This window comes from Gordionus sp. m RMFG-2023, chromosome 1 (genome assembly GCF_954871325.1).
Source record: "Gordionus sp. m RMFG-2023 chromosome 1, tfGorSpeb1-WG-v2, whole genome shotgun sequence".
Lineage (NCBI taxonomy): Eukaryota > Metazoa > Nematomorpha > Gordioida > Chordodea > Parachordodidae > Gordionus > Gordionus sp. m RMFG-2023.
In genome coordinates, this window is record NC_088775.1 from 31,235,859 (window position 1) to 31,254,134 (window position 18,276).

Here is an 18,276-nt window from a genome sequence, read left to right on the forward strand (position 1 = left end):
TATTTATGAAGGTTGTCAGGCCCAGCCCAAAAATAATCTTGCTCTACCCGAGAACTGAAGGATGTCCAAAGAAAGGCTTGTTGGGCGAGTAACAAAATTTTTCTTTCAATCATTATAACTCGATTAAACCACCTGCCATCCTGTATATTTAGAGAAAAGATAGAGGGCAACTGTTTAATTTTCAAAATTCTAGGTGATAGCTATTTACAATTATCATATTTTCTTTAGGATGTTAACTTACCCAAAATGTAGAAAAAAAGTTTCAATTCTTTAATAAATTTTTAAATTAGATATCTGCAAAAGTAGGTCTGACCTATACCCAGTTCAAGCATGTTTAAGGCCAGGCCAGGTCAGTTAAATTTTAAAATAAAATTGATGTATTTAAATTTTTTGCAAGAAACACGCCAATAATTTCTATTTATACGTAAAATAATCAAAAACTGGATTATGTTCAATGTAAAAAGACAAAACTATATTGAAAAAAATTAACTATATTTAAATAGATTCGGGTCCTACTGAGTGAACAAATAATTTTTTATTTCGGTTAGGACTTTTCGGAAAATAAAAATTTTTCCTGGACCGGACTTGAAATATTAGGCACTGTGCGGCCCGTAATGATAAAATTATAAAAATTTTCCTTATTTTTTGTGGGGAACTTTTATTATTATCTTTATGTTTGTCCCTTTTTTTCTTTCATTTTTTAAAACAAAAAGATTCATATTTAATTTCAAAAACATTTTATTTATAATTATATACTATATATATATGAAGGGAAAAATTATAATTATAATTAAGGTAAAATGTTTAATGCTAATACTATTAGTTTTTTTTATAATGAATTTCAACAACTAGTGATTACTTATTAATTATGTACTATATATACATATATATATACCTATTTAGTTAAATAATATCTACAGATTCTTTTTAAATAAAAAATATCTACAGAACAATACCACAAAAATAAATTAAGTAGAAAGAGGCGTACAAAAAATCAACAATATTTTACAAGTTAAAAAAAACATATAAAAAGGTAATGAGCACTTCTACATTTAAGCCGTACTTTTTAGCCAATAAATGATGTGAAGTACTAGTATATATCTTTATAACAAAGATTTATTTAATTATGTGTTGGATGAGGAAGAAGGTAGGAAGGGGAGGGGGTCGCTAAATATTTTTTAAATAAAAAAACATATTATAATATAGCATTTTTTTATATACATATCTTCTAAACGTTATATAATGTCCAATTACCAATTATAAATTTAAAAAATATATTATATCAACAATAAACGGTACAAGAAAAAATATCATTTCATAAAAAAAAATGGAAATTTTCATCAATTTTAAGATTGGATATGTTCCTGGATCAAAATCGATAATCAAAAATAATTTTAATTACTAAAAATTAAATCGATCATATTCGAAGCGTGTCGAAAAAATATTTGAAAATAATTATCTTGAATTTGATAATAATTCATATGAACTTATTAATTATTTTTTTTAAATATAATAAAATAATAACAAAACAAAATAATTTATAAATGATTCAAGTTTTTGACGTATAATATATTTATTTGAATTAAAAATTTTAGGATGAAAAAAAAAAGGAATAATTTTAAAAAATAAAATCTATAATAATTTAATAATTAAAACGATGATAAAAAAATATGAAAATTTCGCCATTATTTTATTTTTAATATTCCCTAAGGAAATGGCAAATAGGGAGATTATAAAAAGAAAGAATAGATGCACCATCCATAGTATTATTGTATATGCATAAAATGATTCTAACGTTAGGGGGAGGCGAGGGAGGGAGCAATTTTGTATTGTGCAAAGGCATCTATTAAAATATTTGAGATAAAATACATTAATTTAAGAGACGGCGCTTAGCGAAGTATAAATAAGAAAATAGACAAGAAATTGAGAAATAAAAAAACAAAACAAAATTTAAATGGATAATTTTATAAAATAAAATAAATCAACGAACAAATTCATCTTTTCTAATTTCTACTTTTTTTCTTTTTCGTTCATAAATAAAATGCCTTGTGGATTGAAGAGACATCGCTCATTCCGCAACCCAAATTTTTGGCCCTTTTGTAAAGCTAAATAAAATTATAATTTATATGAAGTTTAGAATGGTAAAAAAGCGTACAAAAAAATGACTAGAATATCGATTTGATATTAATCAATTTTGATATAACGCTGTATCTTCTAGATTAGTTTGGAATAAAAGATATAATAAGAACAAATTAACTAACAAGGGTGTATACTTCGTTAGCGGTAGACAAGAGTGGGGTGGGGTGATCCAGTCCGTCAGCCATGTCTAGTGTAAGTTTGAGATCGTTTTGTTGATGTTTTAGTGGGAGAGAGGGCAAAAAGAGCCCCTCTATGATTTCTATTATTTAAAAATAAATGAATTCAATGAAGAAAAACAAAAGAGAAAAAAAATTCTTTTGTAAAATGACACGGGTTTAATTATAATTAGTAAGAACGACTATTTTAATTTGGTAAAAAAAAATATTATGCAAAAAATGATCAATAAAATCTGAGTAAAACCTTGGCCCTTGTTCCTGATGATAGGACAATCCAGCATACTACGAGATAGGACGGAAATAACTTCTTCCGCCCTTATGCCGGTCTTTTCGGCCAGGGAAAGTGTTTCAGCTAATCCTGCTATGACCGCCCCCTGGAACGATTTGACTATCAGGGCCATTTTGGCGGCGTAGCTTTCGTCCCGCCCTTTTTCCCAATTTATCGATAATAAATATATATTTGTTTCCCCTCCTTTAATTTGCTTCCTCCCCTGACCTCTTGCCTAAATCTTAAAATTAAAGATAATATTGTTTGTTAAAAAAATGTATGAATATAGTAATATTATTTATTTTTATAAAAGTACCAAAAAATAGAGGCCGACCGATCAGCTTGAAAAGGGGTTCGCATTGACGATACAGATTCTCGTCTCCAGCTGTCAATATAAGGAGGGAACTGTTGGAACCGGAAGTGGATCCGAACAGGGGTGCCTCCAGATAAGAGGAATTGAGAGATCCTATTACCTTTTTTTTTAAAATATATGATACATTTATGATCGCTATTCCATTTTTTAAAAATTATATTTAGAAATCAACAATAAAACTATTCTGCCTCCCTTCCCATCCAGAAAGAAATTTATTAAAAAAATAAACGAATATTACACAAATTAATCAATTAAAACAATTTGTCTAAATTTATTTGATATCATTTCATAAGCTAAATATTACTTAATTCAAATCTTTAAACTGCTGTGATTTTAAACTAGTAATCTTCATCTTAAAATCCTATACAGTGATCTAGCTTATGAACTAAAAATACAAAACAAAAATTTGGACCCCTAGCACCCCATTCAATCCTAGGTAAAAATTTATGGATAAGAGTTAAATCATAATTAAATTTATTTAATAAATATTTAAAATTTCATTTCAGCTATAAATTAGTTATTTAGAAAGAACAAGTTCCTTCAATGAATTATGAACTGAACGTGTAAACATTCTATAAGAAATAAAATTAACCAATAAATTAGACCATAAAAATTGGGAAAGAGAGTTGAATGAATAAAACATAGTTAATCCGTTAAATTAATTTTCTGCGTGTATTCTCTCTACCTTTCAATATTGTATGATTAAATTATTTCGTAACCTTTCGAAAAAATACTATGTGACTCACAAAAATAAGCATCCTACTTAAAAACTAGAAACAATTTCTGCTAAAATTTATGCAAGAGTCCTCATTTTTTGAATAAGATATAATAATTTAAGGGAGACAATAAGTTTAGCGACAAAATTTCTCAACTTAGCAGGTAAACCGGTTATCCCATTGATTGGCATATTTTAAAAAATAAATAAGAGATCTAATAATAAACTATAAGGAAAATTACGATAATGAACATAATTTATTTATTATTTTTAAAAAAAACTTCCGCCAAATCTGACGCAGTTTTGTAAGTGTTGGTGGAGAGATTAACTATTCCTTTGCCACTTTTGAGCGCCTTAATGACGTCGTCGTCGTTTAGAACGATCTTCAATTTTAATTTGATATAAATTTGTAATAAAATAAAATATATTTAATAAGAGTTGTCTACTCTAAAAGAAATATTAATAATAGCAATTATTAATGGTTTATAATTTTTATAATAATTTGAAATGAACTTTTCTTATTTATTGATATTAAGGCTTAAAGGATATGGTAAGAAATAGCTATTTTTAAAAGTATTCTAGTTAAACCTTTCTGAGAGCGTTGTGTTCCGAAAAGCAACAAAATACGATGTTACAAGATGTTATGACGTCACCCGGAGTGATTCCATAAGTGGCTCCCGATTTTATAAGCTCCTTACACTATTGCATGAACGTTAATTTATTATTATTTATAATATATGTATACTTTTGTAGAGATAAATTAACCCCACATTTCGGATTATATTGTAACAAATTAAATTTAAATGATATCATTTCTCAAATACAGGTCGTTATATCTTTTTAAAAATGAAATATAAGAAGAAAAATCCCAAAATAACAAGAGATCTGCTAGCTCTTAAAGTTAGGCAGTCAAAATCATTTCCAATAAACAAATTTAAAAAAAACAAGAGCCGAGCATAAACCCTATTGCTATATTCACATATTTTTAAATGTAAATAATTTCTTTTAATAGATGTATTAACTTCGAAAGAACTATTTGATTATTATTACATTGAAAAAAAAATGGTAAAAAGATCACTTTATTGATTATTGTAAGATCGATGTATAATTTATGATATAAGAATAAAAAATATGAGAAATGAATATAGGCGATACTCTTAAAACTGAAATAAAATATTTGATATTAAAATTTAAAAAGTAAAATTTCCATAATTATACTAAATTTTAGTCCACATCAAGATTTAGCCGAGCTCAAATAAATGGAGGGAGGGAGCAGGAATAATTAATTGTTTCCATATACAGAGGGTATGCTTTCTAAAAGGGGTAGGGAGTAATAAATATTTGGAGGGAAATGCGGCACATTTTCTCGTCTAGCAGCTGGGCTTTAGTTAATAATGGTAAAATTATAGATGCGTGAGAAATAAAGAATTGATCATTTATATGTAAGAGTATACTACAAATTTGGCTCACATTTTAAAATAAATGTTCTGACCAAATTTTTATTATCCATTTTATCATATTTTTTTGATATATATTTAAAAATATCTGAGCATATTTTTTTTTGATGTTTTAGACGCAGGGTTCAAAAAAAACTAAATATTACATAAAAAACAAATATAATTTGAAATAATAAATAAAAATTAGGACCAATTTTTTTAAATTTTTTAGGCTCATATCCAAGCTGGGCAAACAACGCAACTCTTCCCACCCCCTTACCATCATAAAATCTTGAAATCTGCCCTATTAGATATTATAATTAATTTTTTTCTCAATTATTTATTAGTTACTTTATTTTATTCTTATTTGATAATTATAGATTGAATTTCTTTTTTTTGGTAATTTGGGTTTATCGAAACCTTATTTTGCCCCATTGATGAAAATAGTAACTTAGATTGACGATTCGTTCATTAAAAGTTCACTAACACAATCAGTTGTGGTCGCCATTTTGCTTGTATGTAAAACATCTAATGTTTATCGTTTAAATTAGTATATAATTTTTTTAATTAAATACGTTAAAATAAATAGGGTCTCAAGAGTTAGCAGTGTTACAAATAACAAATTGTATTTTATTGTTATACATTAGCCATAAAAATGTTATAAAATAATGTGGGCATATTAATTTAAAAAAAACTCTAATAAATGCTGAAAAAAAGTAAAAAGGTTCTTTTAAAAGGGTAAAAAAAATAAGATTAATCACGTAAAAAAACATTCAGCGATATAAAAATACTCAGATTCCGAAAAAACGTAAATCTCATTTAATCAAAGAGTAGACCATAAAATGGCGCCTAAAGCTGACTCTCAAGTATGTGTATCTATTATAAATATATTTCAATGAGTAATCGTCAGTCTAGTATATTAATGTCATTCGGTCCCCTCAAAAATTTTGATCTGATCATGAGCCTGATATTTTGTTTTTACCGATAAACTATTAATAGCATCATTTCTTAAAATTTATCAAATAATAACTCTTCTAAAAAAAATATATCATTGATAATAAGTAATATATTATTTAATTTTAAATTAATACAAATTACATTATTTTTATTTTAAAAATATCATTAATATCAATTTTATAAATAAACGCTATGTTACTAGAGGATAAAGTGTCAATTAATAATTTAGCTTATTTTTTAATTGAACTGAAAATAAATATTTTTAATGATATATTCCAGTTACCCAGGAAGTATTTAAATGTTTTTTTCCATTAATAAAAGTATTATTTATAAAAAAAAATTTTTAAATATAATTATTTATCAATTTTTAACATTAGCTCATTTAAATTTTATTGTTAAAAATAAATAATTTATCTTATCCATTCCTTACATAAAAATTGAGCTTACCTCATATTCAGAAATGCTTTATCTAGCCTTTAACAGATGTAATTAGATATAAATAAATTAATTTTATACTCATTTATTACTTTTATATAAGTTTATGGAACATATAATAAGAATAAATTAGTTTAGTTATAGATCATTATCCTTTATATTTGTTGAACAATTTCATAAAACATTTTATTTATTAGCATTGGAATAGTTGGGGAGTGTTATGAATTTTCTGGGAGCATAGAGTCCATTTGATTAGGTATTATTGAGTAGTTGTTTTTATTTTGCTTTTAAAAAATATGCAATATATTTTATCATCTCAAAGTTGATGGATGATTCTAAATGTCAATGTTTAATGCTTTATCAAATCCTATGAGTTGCATTAACCAATATAGTAGCCTAGGTAATCCTGAAAAAGGGTCACTAAATGAAGAAGTAGCAAGTGTAAAAATGAAAGAAAAACAAAATTTTGGTCAACCATAAAACAAAAATAAGAAAACTAAAATTAAAACAAAAAATGTAATTTTCCTATCTTTTTATATTAAATTTTAAAAAATCTAGTAAAAACAAAAGAAAAAATTAAGTCAGATGAAAATATAAAATAATTCCTGATTTTTTTGTTTCCACCCCTACTGACTAATACTTATTAATTTCTCAATCAGTTTGCAAAAAAAGAAACCAAGTTTGAAACAAAATGAAAGCTTACATTATGCTATTAGGGTGGAATGTAGTGTTGTTAAATGGCTCGTTTGATTTTTAAAAACGGCTTATTCAAATTTTCATCCTGAAAAATATTACGCAAGCCTGAAGATTTTTCTCATAGTAGGAACAAAGGTCTAGACATATATTATCGAAATCTCGAGACTTGTACACTATTTTTCTGGCTAAAATATCTAGTTAGCCGTTTAACAACACTAGTGGAATGTAAGCTTTAGTAGCTAATTTTGAAACTTATATTAAACCAATTTATTGCTTTAATTTTTTGATAGAAAAAATTAAGGGAAATAAGAAAAAAATTGTAGGTAATATAAGTGGAGAATTCGTGACATAATAGAAAAGACATTAAATTATAATATTTAACAATCCATGTCACATGTCAATAAATTTTTGTTAAGAATTTATATCATGAAAGAATAATTGAAATATTGATTATTGGAATAATAAATTTAGATCAAAATGTTGAAATAATTAGAATCATAGAATTCATCAATAGTAAATTAATGTATCCAGGAAGAAGAACAGAGTAGCTTCTCCCTCCTTAAAATATCGAAGAAATTTTTTAATACATCCTTTCATCTTTAATTGATATAATATTTTACAGATTCATATTAATATTTAGTGCCCTCATTACTTCAATTAATTTTGTGAACTATAAATATAAGCTTGTGGCATCTTTTGAAAATGTGATACCAAAATAGGATGGATTGATTATGGTGAAATAGAAAATGATAATAATAAATTTTTTTGCTCTCAAGCACTTGTTATGGTTGGCAATCACTTAGCAAAGTAATACTAATAAGTGTGCTTTTACTTGGAAATAAAAAGCAGAGGTCTACAATTGACAAAATTTTTATCCAGCAGGAATTTAGTACTTGATTTGGAAAATTTTTCATCTAACCCAGTTTCAATTTTTTACCAAGGTAGCATGGCTGGTTTTTATTTATTTTTTTTCTTAGATACAAAGCCTAAACCAAAATATATGATGTTAACAACAAAATAAACAATTATTTCTAATCTTGGGGAATGGTTATATTAAAAAACACTACTTTATGAATTTTCACTTCCATGAATATCAGAATTCATCAAATATATATACAAAAAAAATTTGCCTGGCCTGTAGAAAAAATTTTCAGACATTTCCCAGATCTATAATAGAAAGATCAAATCCATATGAATTATAGAAGCATCTAGTTTTTCAATTTTTATATAAATGTGCCTATAATATTATTTATATAGATTTTTATTTTTCATGCTCATTTTTATATAGAAGAAATTTTTGAGATGATTTTATAGAAATTAAAATTAAGAAGTGGGCTTTATCAATTTAAAAGGCTAATTATCATCTAGATGTAATTATAAAAATACAAAATTTTACCTCATCATATTTTCGAGGGGGGGGGGAGGGACCCCAAATCTCTCTTGTTTAAGCCATGTTTAAACATATTTATTAAGATAAATAAATAATTACTATTATATTAAATATAAAGTTTTAAGTCATATATGTCGTAAGAGTTTAGCAAATTCAAGACAGTGCTTTATAAACCAAGTTTTTACCAAATTTTTAAATACTTAGATCATCTAGCTTACTTTTTTTTTAAATGAAAGGCTTGATTTTACATCGGAATCAGATCGTATTCCAACATTAGAGTACAAAATTTCAGATAAACGGTTCAATTCCATTACGGTAAGCCCAATTCGGGTCGAATTTTAAAAACGGCGCAATTAAGATTATAGATAATATAAGCCTAGAGATTTTGCTCATAGATAAGACAAATTGTTTTGACATCTATTTGGCGTATCTTGAGGATTGCATATTATTTTGGCTAAAATATTAATTAATTGGGCTGTTTTTAAAAATAGACCCAATTAGGCTTTTTAGCAACACTAATTCCGGTTCTGAAATTAAGGACTTAGTTTCATTCAGATTTTATTTTTAAACGAATTTATAGCTTACAAATTAATATCTGGTTTTTCGGTTTATCCCGGTTTTTATAAGCTTTGGATTTGAAAAAAATTGATTATCGTATATTTTGTTGATATCTAGTAATCTTATAAAAATATTTAAAAAAAAATAAAAACCAAATAAACATTAAAGAAGTTAAGTTGAAAATTCTTTATTTTATGATAAAACAACCATAAAATAATAAATTAACCCAACATAACCACATAAATTTATACTAATTTTTTTTAAAAATATAATTTCAAAAACTGTTATGAACCTGTCTGAAAGTATTTATGTTTCGATTTTCTTCTTTTATAATTTTCTTGTTTTGAAACTATAATTTAAGATCTTATATTTTTTTTATGTCCACTGAAAATTTAAAAAGTTATATGAAAAAAAATCCCATCATATTATTGATTATATTACAAATTAAAATACTCTAAATTTTTATAGTAATATGATGAAAAATAAAGGTCGAAAGAATGTTAAGATTGTAAAACCCTAGGGAGATTTTTGAAGAAAATAAATAAAATATACAAATTTAAAAGAATAAAATTTATAACCTGAATATATATTACCAAGATAAATTAAGAATGATCAATCCATGAATTTATTCATCAAGTGTTATGTCATGCGGAGTTGGTTAAACACAAAGATAATTAAATGAATTTTTTCATTCTCATTCTGGCAACTATAACCTTGATCAGCTCATTTCTTATTTTGATTGAAGGTGTCCAATCATACTTTGGCCTCAGGGATCCATCCAAAACTGTTAGCTGTTCTTCTTTGTCTCCATTCCCATCAAATGATTTATCACTAAACAGTTTTAATCATCACTTGGCCATCAATTGCGATGCAAATACCACTCTCCGTTATGATAATTTTACCAATTTTGGTGATGATGCAATATACAATGGCTTTGAAAATAGTAATTTCGTTGAAATAAGACTAATTGATTTAAACATCTCTAAAGTATCTGAAGATTTTATAAATGCTCTACCATCTTTAAAGATCCTGAATTTGTCGCGGAATAATATACCCTACTTTTTTTCAACTCAAGTGATTAATAACCTTGGCAATAATGTTGATTTGGTAACCCGATATGATGATAATCGTAACGCTTCCAATGATGGTGTAAAAAGGGAACTCAAAATATTGGACTTGAGTTACAATTATTTAAAACAAATAGATGTGCAGAAATTAATTGGAATTTTCCCAGATTTGGAAGTCTTAGATGTTAGTCACAATTATTTGGAAAGACTAAATGGTGACTTACAACAATACGTTAATGAAAATGGTAAAAATAATTTTTTATGAGACATAATTTTGTTAAAATTATATAAAATGATTTTGCACATGTCATATTTATTTTAAATGTTTTACAACCTTTTGTAAAATTATTACTTCATATTTTATTTTTAGAATTTGACATTAATTTCGATAAAGATTTTGACGCAACGCGACTGGTCCCAATAAAGGTATTAGCTCATCATAACTCATTCCAATCATTGAGTGGAAGTCTCTTCACAAACTATACTTTGAGGCGCATGATAATAAGTTTAAATCTTTCAGCTAATCAAATCTCCTATATAGACAATAAATTCTGGCGACAAATTTTAGTGAAGGATTTGGACTTGAGCCAAAACAGGTTGACAAACCTGCATAGCTTGCAAAAGTTGATAGGATTAGGCCGGCTCGTATTAGATCATAATACTAACTTGGAATTAAGTGGGCTATATGAAGGATCAAGCCTTAATATAAGTAACAAAACGTCACTAACTCCTAGCTTGGAAATTTTATCTCTTTCAAATGTCACCAATGATAGATCACAATCAAGGAGATCACCACCTGCCCTTTCATTTCCTAAACCCTATTTCAGTTATCTGAAATTTTTGGACCTTTCTTACAACTTTCTACGAGCAAGCGCTTTTAGCCCCCTCACGTTTTCCAACTTGACTCACCTAACCCATTTAAGCTTGAAAGGACTCAAATGGATTGGGTGGAACACTTCGACCCTTGTTGGCAGTTATAAAAGTATTAATTTTTAAGTTTTCATAAAAATTGAAGGGTAATGAGTATATATGCTTGAAGGTTAAAAATTTTTTTAGCTAAGTGATTTATCATGAAAAATAATTTTAGTCGTAATATAAAATATACACCCAAAGTAAATAATTTTTTGTAAAACAAATTTGAAATATATAATCGATAACCGATATTCTTGAGAAATCTAAATAGTTTACCTATCAGATATAATTGGTTTATCCCTGAAAAATTTTAAATGGTAATTTTTGTTAATTATATTATAAAATGAAAACAGATAATTATGAAAGGCTATTAGAAGCTTTGAGAGGATTGCCTGAAGCATATGACTCCTCTGAACCTAGATGGATAGATGTGTCCGATATTGGGTTCGTAAAAGAAGTCTGCGATAATTCCGAACAAACTGATAATGACGGAAAAGATGATATTAGTGTTTTCCATCGGTATGTTTTCGGTAATTGGCTTAGAGGACCTGCTCGAAATGGAACCCTTCTAGTTTTACCATTAACACCATCGAATCCGATAAATCTGGAAGCAAAGAAGTAATTCCTTGCTTTACTCTGTCTTTAAATTTATCTTGCACCTTTACACATTTAATAATTTTAAGAACGAGCTCCGATGTTCCAATTATTCCGGTGAATAGTAATACTACATCCTCGCTTCTCATCTTTTACAACAAATTTCGACAACAGTTCCGCACCCTAGGAACCAAGATGCGCCATCTACTGAACGTCGAACCCGGAAACACCGTAGCTGGCCAGTCAATATTCAGTGATTGTCCAACCTCTAATTCCAGGCTTAAAAAAAAATTATATCCAGATGACGAAATTATCGCGCGTCTGTTATTAGACGATTACTTTGAAAATAATCAATTGTATAACTATTCCAAAAGAAGGGTTAATGCCCGAGAAATGTTCAAAAAAGCTAATATAGAAGAGGCCCAACCTAACCAACCCAGGGTGTTAATTAAAATCACCGTGGGCCAAGAAGTTCAAATAGAATGCCCCGTTCACCAAAACTCGATCGAAGCATATTGGCGAGAAATAAAATACGTAGACAGCCCACTAATTAAGTGGTCTGGCCCAATTCAGGTAAAACCGCCTGTATCCTCACCATCATTTTTCGATCTAAAGCCACCACGCCACAATTGGAATGATGTCTTAATGAGAACTCAAAATGGCGATAAAAAGAACCATGAAGAGCCTGACATTTCCGAAATATTTTTAAACGTATTTTGGTTTAAAGATGGAACCTTTTTGACCAAAGGACGCGTTAGGATGCGAAGAATAATAGACATTTTCGATTTAGGCGTCAGAGGTATTATATTAATCAATATATTTTTATCTTTTAAAAATAACCACTCTATTGATTCAGGTTGTGAGAAATTTTTATTTTGGAAAAAAACTAATTTTTATTTTTGCAATATATAACCTTTTTAGTAAAATATTCAAATCTACATTAATATTGAAAAAAGAGGTTTTTGAATTGCAAATGGTGCATATGTTTATCACGATTATTAAATATTCAATTTCATACATTAGGTAACGAAAATCAGATAGATGGATCTAATTTTAGAATCAATCATCTCAGAAGGGCTGATATTGGATTGTACAGTTGTTACTTGGCGGGAATAAAAAACTCGCGCACTTTTTTTAAAAAAGGTGCCGATTTTGTAATATTTTTGGGGGATGATTTTTTTGTGCAAGTAATTATAATTTATTATATCAACTAAAATAATGTTGCATTAGTTATATAAATATTTAAAAAATAAATTTCTTTAAAAAAAATTGTAATATTCCATTGGCAGATGTTATAAAAGAAAGATTAGGAAAATTAACCATTGTATTTTTTTACCAGGCCCTTGTCTGTATAAATATTAGAATTAAATAATCTATAATACAGAAATAATCATTCTGGGGCTATTTTAAAAAATCATTTTAGAGATGAACAGGCTTTACTATATTTTACCAAAATTAAGGTGTGGAGGAGCAGTATAGTTCTAGCTTTTGGAGCTTCGCTGATCTTTCTATGTGCTAGCGTCATCATTGTATACACTGTTAAACTAGTGCGGGCTTGTCAATGCATTCGTCGACGTGCACAAGATAGAAAATTCGGGGAGTTAATACGGCTTTTGCAGCAGCAGACTTACAGAGAAGTAATATTGTTTAAGATTGTATTAATTTTGGCTATCCTTTTCATTTTGTTTTGTAGTAATTTATTATTAGAGCTTTACGGATCCTCAAAGATTTGATAAAAGCTATTTAGATTGATTTTTATTTACAACCTATCCTTTAAACCAATGATAAAATATTTTTTTCAAATAAATAAATTACTATAAACTAAACAAAAATATACTTTACTTATGATGAATATTAAAAATAAAATAAATCACTTTAATCATAAGTGATAATGCACCAGATATTATTAAAAAGTCGATTTAGGTCTAATTTTAAAAAATGCCCTATTAAGATTTTATTATAATAAAATTACATTATAATATATTAAAAAATTGGAAATTTTAAGACCTTTTCAATTTTTTTATTAATTCTTTGTAATAATTTGCGGTTTAAATTTAATTTTGATCTAAATCCTCGTTAAAACAATTCAAAAGAGGTTTATCTACCATTCTTATCTTAAGCATTTTAAAACTTGCACCTTGTTCCTTTTGCCATTCGAATTTTATATTTTTCTTTAACAACTTGTACAACGGTAAATAATATTAAGTAAGCCTGGAGATTTTGATCATAGAGTAAAAAAGGTTTGGACCTCTGCGTTTTAAAAAATCGACCTAAATTGGGCTTTTTAACAACACTAGCACCAGATATCGCATTGGCCATTAGAAACCGAAAGCTGATTGTAACTCGCTAAACATTTAAATTCTTTTTGTTAAAACAAAATCTCATTTTAGCTATTTTTCTTTTAAAATAATTCGATAGGAATAAATTATTTTTTCTCTTTTCAATATTTTATCTACTCCCATATAATTTTAACATGTTTACAAGCATTTCCTGAATGTGTATTTTTTTCTATAGATTTATATCTTTCCATTTTAGTTATGATTTATAAACTTATTTTTTATAGTTTCAAAGCAATTTAATTTCTCTTAACAAAAATAGGTGGAAAATTTGAGGACCTATTACATGAACCAGCTCAAAACATTGAGGGACAGCTGTCTAAACACTCTCGAATACATAAGTGTAGGGCAAAATATATCTTCACCTAGCCCGGAAGATTTCCCCACTCTCAAAACGAATGAATCAAAATGCTACACCCAGCAACAAAATGTGATGGAAAGATGGAGGGAACAGGTCAAAGATCGTTGTGGAACCTACATCAAAGGAGTCGGTTCTCTCAAAGAGACCTACTTGACTTCTCAGGTGCACAGGCTAAGGGAATACACTTCTCTTCAGGTGAATTAATAAGTGTTTTTAAGTAATTAAATTAAAGATGAGATGATTTGTTATAACGTTTTAAATATTTATATTACAAGCATCATGAATGGGTGGGGGGGGGGAGTATTTCAAAAAGTGAGCCCTGGGCTGTTCGATATCATGTGGATGCCTATAACGAAGCATATAAATCGCTTATAAAAGAATTCTTTACTTTTTAAATATTCCCATTATAATAACTACTTAACAATGATATTATGCTTTACAATTAATACCAAGTGTACTATAATTAAACTTAATTTACAATTAAAGATCGAAAAAATGATAGAGAGCTACAGCAACCAAGTCGATAAATTAAATGGGTTCACGTACATGCAAATGGAAAAGTTGAGAGAGCAATATAAAATCAAGGCCAAAAGCATAGCTGAAATGATAGAAATGATGAATTTAGACAACTGTCGACATTCCTTCGATCCACCTAACCCAACCTGTCATGACATGTAATTAAACTTAGCTTTGGTTTTTTTTAAATAAGTTATGATAGTTTTTTTTTTAAATCACGCTTGTCATTTAGTTTTTTTTAAAAAAATTTCAAGAAACCACTATGATCTACTATATGATTCGCATTTATATTTTTTAGTTGATTCATAATCACTTTTTTTAACTGATACATCTATATTTCATATTAATTCCTAATCGGATTACTAGTTATCCCAATTCCAATGATGATTCATACGATACAACGCCACCCAACGACTCAATGCCTTGTTGTAGCACTCAAGTTACATTTTTACTGCCCGAGCCTAAAAGTAAATATTTAGAAACTTAGGATAAAATTTTAAATTGCATTTTACTACATTGTAAATATTAGTTGATTACCTAACATATCTAATTATAATTTTAATCTTTTTTATTTAATTTATCAAGTCATGAATCCCAAAACCCCAGCAGACCCTTTTTTCTACCAATCCCGGCTTGTTATTCGAGCCATTTGGGACCGTGCTATGCAAATTCTGGAGGCTATCGACATAGACAGACTCAAGCTATTCGAATATCCCGGTTCAGAACCGGGCGTTATTGAGGCGAGTCTATCATTCACTCTCGACCATAACAATATAAGAGATCGCGATAAAGCGAATCACATTTTCATGACTCGAAATAGTATCTTTTATAGCGAAGATAAAATCACAAAGCAGCTAAGTGACAAGGTAAGCGAATCGGTTTCCGATAAAAATGGCAGCATCAACTCTAGCCTTGACCGAATAGCTTCTAAAATAGTGTCTGTCGAGATTAATGGGGATAAAAATTTTGACATGAAAGGGGAATTTATCAATGGTATTTCAAAGCAAATTCTTTCGAATAATCATAAGTCCCCAATCGAGCTCAAGAATAATTCATATAGACAAATTAATCAATTAAATGGAAGTGAACCTCCAAATACTTATTCTAATCTAACATCGGGCGACGAAAAATCTACCCCTGGTATAAAAAATTCTTTGGAATCAGAAATTATACTTAATATCAACAATGCGGAATTTAACTGCAAAAACATACCTTTCAAAATCAACAATACCCCTCGAGTGAGCACAAGTCTATACAAATATAACGATAATCTCTACGGATCTCATCAAAACAAAAAACTGCGCATATCGCCAATGGAAACCAATTATAACTACGATAACCAACGCGTTAACACAAATAGCACAGGTCACAAAATAAAGTGCGAGTATGCCCCACTCGCAAAATTGGAGTCAGATAGTGATACTGATTGAAAAAGAAACCAAACTTCAATCATTATCTTAGCATTTGAAGACTGTGCTGATAAATTATAAAATAAAAATGGAAATAATGTGCGGATTTATTTATTCCGGTTAAAATATTAATTCAATTTTTTTTTGAATTTAAAAAGTATTAAAATTGAAAATGAATGCTTAAATATTCAAAAACACAAACCTGATAATCTAGTTAGATTTGTGATAAAAAAATTTATATTTTAATTATAAATTTAAATTAAATGAATTAAAATAAAATAATTTTATAATTAAAGAATATATATTATGATCGATTGATAAAGATTATAATGTAAAGCACTACTAGAATTTAAATTAAGGGGAAAAAATCAAATATCAAGAAATACATTTCCAATCAATAAAAATAACTTTTATAAAAAATTTGTGAAACATTTTTTTTAAGTTCTCGCGTTGCGTTTCAATTTTTTTATAAAAAATGAAAAAAGTTTTGCTCAATTATTTTTAATTCTGAATTATTATTCTTTAAATTATTTTTTTTTTCAAAAAAAATTATTAAGTTATTAATGTAATTTTATGAATTGTTATTAATATTATTTCATCGTTCTATTCGTTAAAATTTATTGTAAACTTTAGTTTATTTATTTGTTACTTCGTTCTCAAACATTAAATAAAAATTTTTTAATCAAGATTAATGTAGGAAGGGAAGGGTTTTCTTGGTCAATTTAAAGTTCGTTTTATATGGAATAATTTGGGATGGAGGCAGGAGTAAATTTATAGAATATTAGGTATTCATCACTATAAGCGAACTCGTATAAAATTATTTATTTTTATATTTGTATTGGGCTAAATTTCGCCATCGATTAAAATATTCCTAATTGATCTGTTTCAAAAATAAACATGGACTAACTAACCTCTTCATGAAATAGAACAAATTTTTGGCAATAAACCTAGATTTATTCCCACCTTGCAATACTTTTCTTTGCACTCTACTCTCCTTGAAAGCCATATTCTCTATAGATCAGTAGGGTTCGAACCCTTATTAAAATTTATTTTAACCCTTGTAAAAATATTTAGCGCACAAGTTGTCCGCTCTGACTCCAGACCCGTTGGCCAAGGTTTTGACCATGAGGATCGTTATCCCCATTCCACACCGTTCTATATCGGTAATTGAATTAATTTCTTCGTAAATTTAAATGAAACTAAAATGCTTTTTCATGCATTAAATCATGCTTCATTTTAACGATTTTGAATACCATGTAACATATTGGAAAAAGATTAGAATTTACATTAAATTTATCTTATTCACTTATATCTTTAACAATTTTTTTAATGATGACGTGACGAAAAACAAAATACGTTTAAATAAAAATTTAATCAGTTATAAACCTAGACTAAAAAGGAGTTCCTGCTCTTATTAAAAAGGTTGTTCCGGTTATGAGGATTCTGATTCCAGTTCCAAAATCTGTTAAAATGTAATGAGTGAATAAACGAAGTTTCGTCCCTAGAAATTTAAACCCTTGAGTAAATATATTTGAGGAACATAAGCACCCTGTAGATTTAAATTAAATTTTTACTATAAAAAAATAATTTTTATATTTTTTTATAGCCATTTATTTTATGGTAGCTATGCTTCTGTAAAGTTTTATTAATTTTTATGAAAAAAACATTTTTTTGGAGGCCAAAAATTCTAACTCTTATAAAAATATTATTATTTTGAAAAAAATCACGTTATTTTTTCCTTCCACCCGATCGTTAAGAGAGAGGTTCCAGTTGGAGGAGGGGGGGGGGTTGGATTAAAAAATTGGTTTAATAGGCATTATAGAAAATATTGGCCAATCTGATATTTTCCATAATATATCAATATCGGAGCCAACGATAATTAATATCCCTTCAGCCCTACTCGAGATTTCACATTTTTGCATAGCAAAGCTAAAGCAA

At 27.7% G+C, this 18,276-nt stretch overlaps 2 protein-coding genes across 4 annotated transcripts in view; one reads left to right on the forward strand and one right to left on the reverse strand.

The window, feature by feature from the left end:
- Positions 1-884: 884 nt before the first annotated feature.
- Positions 885-18,276, reverse strand: part of LOC135922335 (cytokine-like nuclear factor N-PAC) — a 78,376-nt gene continuing 60,984 nt past the window's right edge. Inside the window, exons 9-14 of one of the 2 annotated variants that reach the window (XM_065456719.1) lie at positions 4,260-4,370; positions 3,953-4,054; positions 2,900-3,056; positions 2,560-2,742; positions 2,262-2,398; positions 885-2,105 (exon numbers count right to left, since the gene is read on the reverse strand). In XM_065456719.1, coding sequence (XP_065312791.1) covers positions 2,031-2,105; positions 2,262-2,398; positions 2,560-2,742; positions 2,900-3,056; positions 3,953-4,054; positions 4,260-4,370 — 765 coding nt within the window. In that variant the 3' untranslated portion in view covers positions 885-2,030. The remainder of the gene's footprint in view (positions 2,106-2,261; positions 2,399-2,559; positions 2,743-2,899; positions 3,057-3,952; positions 4,055-4,259; positions 4,371-18,276) is intronic. The other variant, XM_065456720.1, reaches the window with a different exon arrangement.
- LOC135922334 (uncharacterized) lies at positions 6,532-16,858 on the forward strand. 2 transcript variants are annotated; one of them, XM_065456718.1, is made up of 11 exons: positions 6,532-6,549; positions 9,741-10,455; positions 10,605-11,192; positions 11,476-11,740; positions 11,806-12,515; positions 12,740-12,903; positions 13,177-13,353; positions 14,315-14,608; positions 14,900-15,087; positions 15,296-15,396; positions 15,515-16,858. In XM_065456718.1, the coding sequence occupies exons 2-11, from the start codon at positions 9,822-9,824 to the stop codon at positions 16,357-16,359; spliced, it is 3,966 nt and encodes a 1,321-aa protein (XP_065312790.1). In that variant the 5' UTR covers positions 6,532-6,549; positions 9,741-9,821; the 3' UTR covers positions 16,360-16,858. The 2 variants fall into 2 exon arrangements, with proteins under 2 accessions (XP_065312790.1, XP_065312789.1); XM_065456717.1 differs by lacking the exon at positions 6,532-6,549 and having other exon boundaries at positions 10,581-11,192; positions 15,515-16,857.

Excerpts from the sequence above, each read along its gene's own strand:
- LOC135922334 (XM_065456717.1), top strand. The coding sequence starts at position 9,822 with ATGAATTTTTTCATTCTCATTCTGGCAACTATAACCTTGATCAGCTCA. Across the intron at positions 10,456-10,580 it reads ACAATACGTTAATGAAAATG|AATTTGACATTAATTTCGAT; the intron begins GTAAAAATAATT and ends TTTTATTTTTAG. Across the intron at positions 15,088-15,295 it reads AACCCAACCTGTCATGACAT|TTATCCCAATTCCAATGATG; the intron begins GTAATTAAACTT and ends TCGGATTACTAG.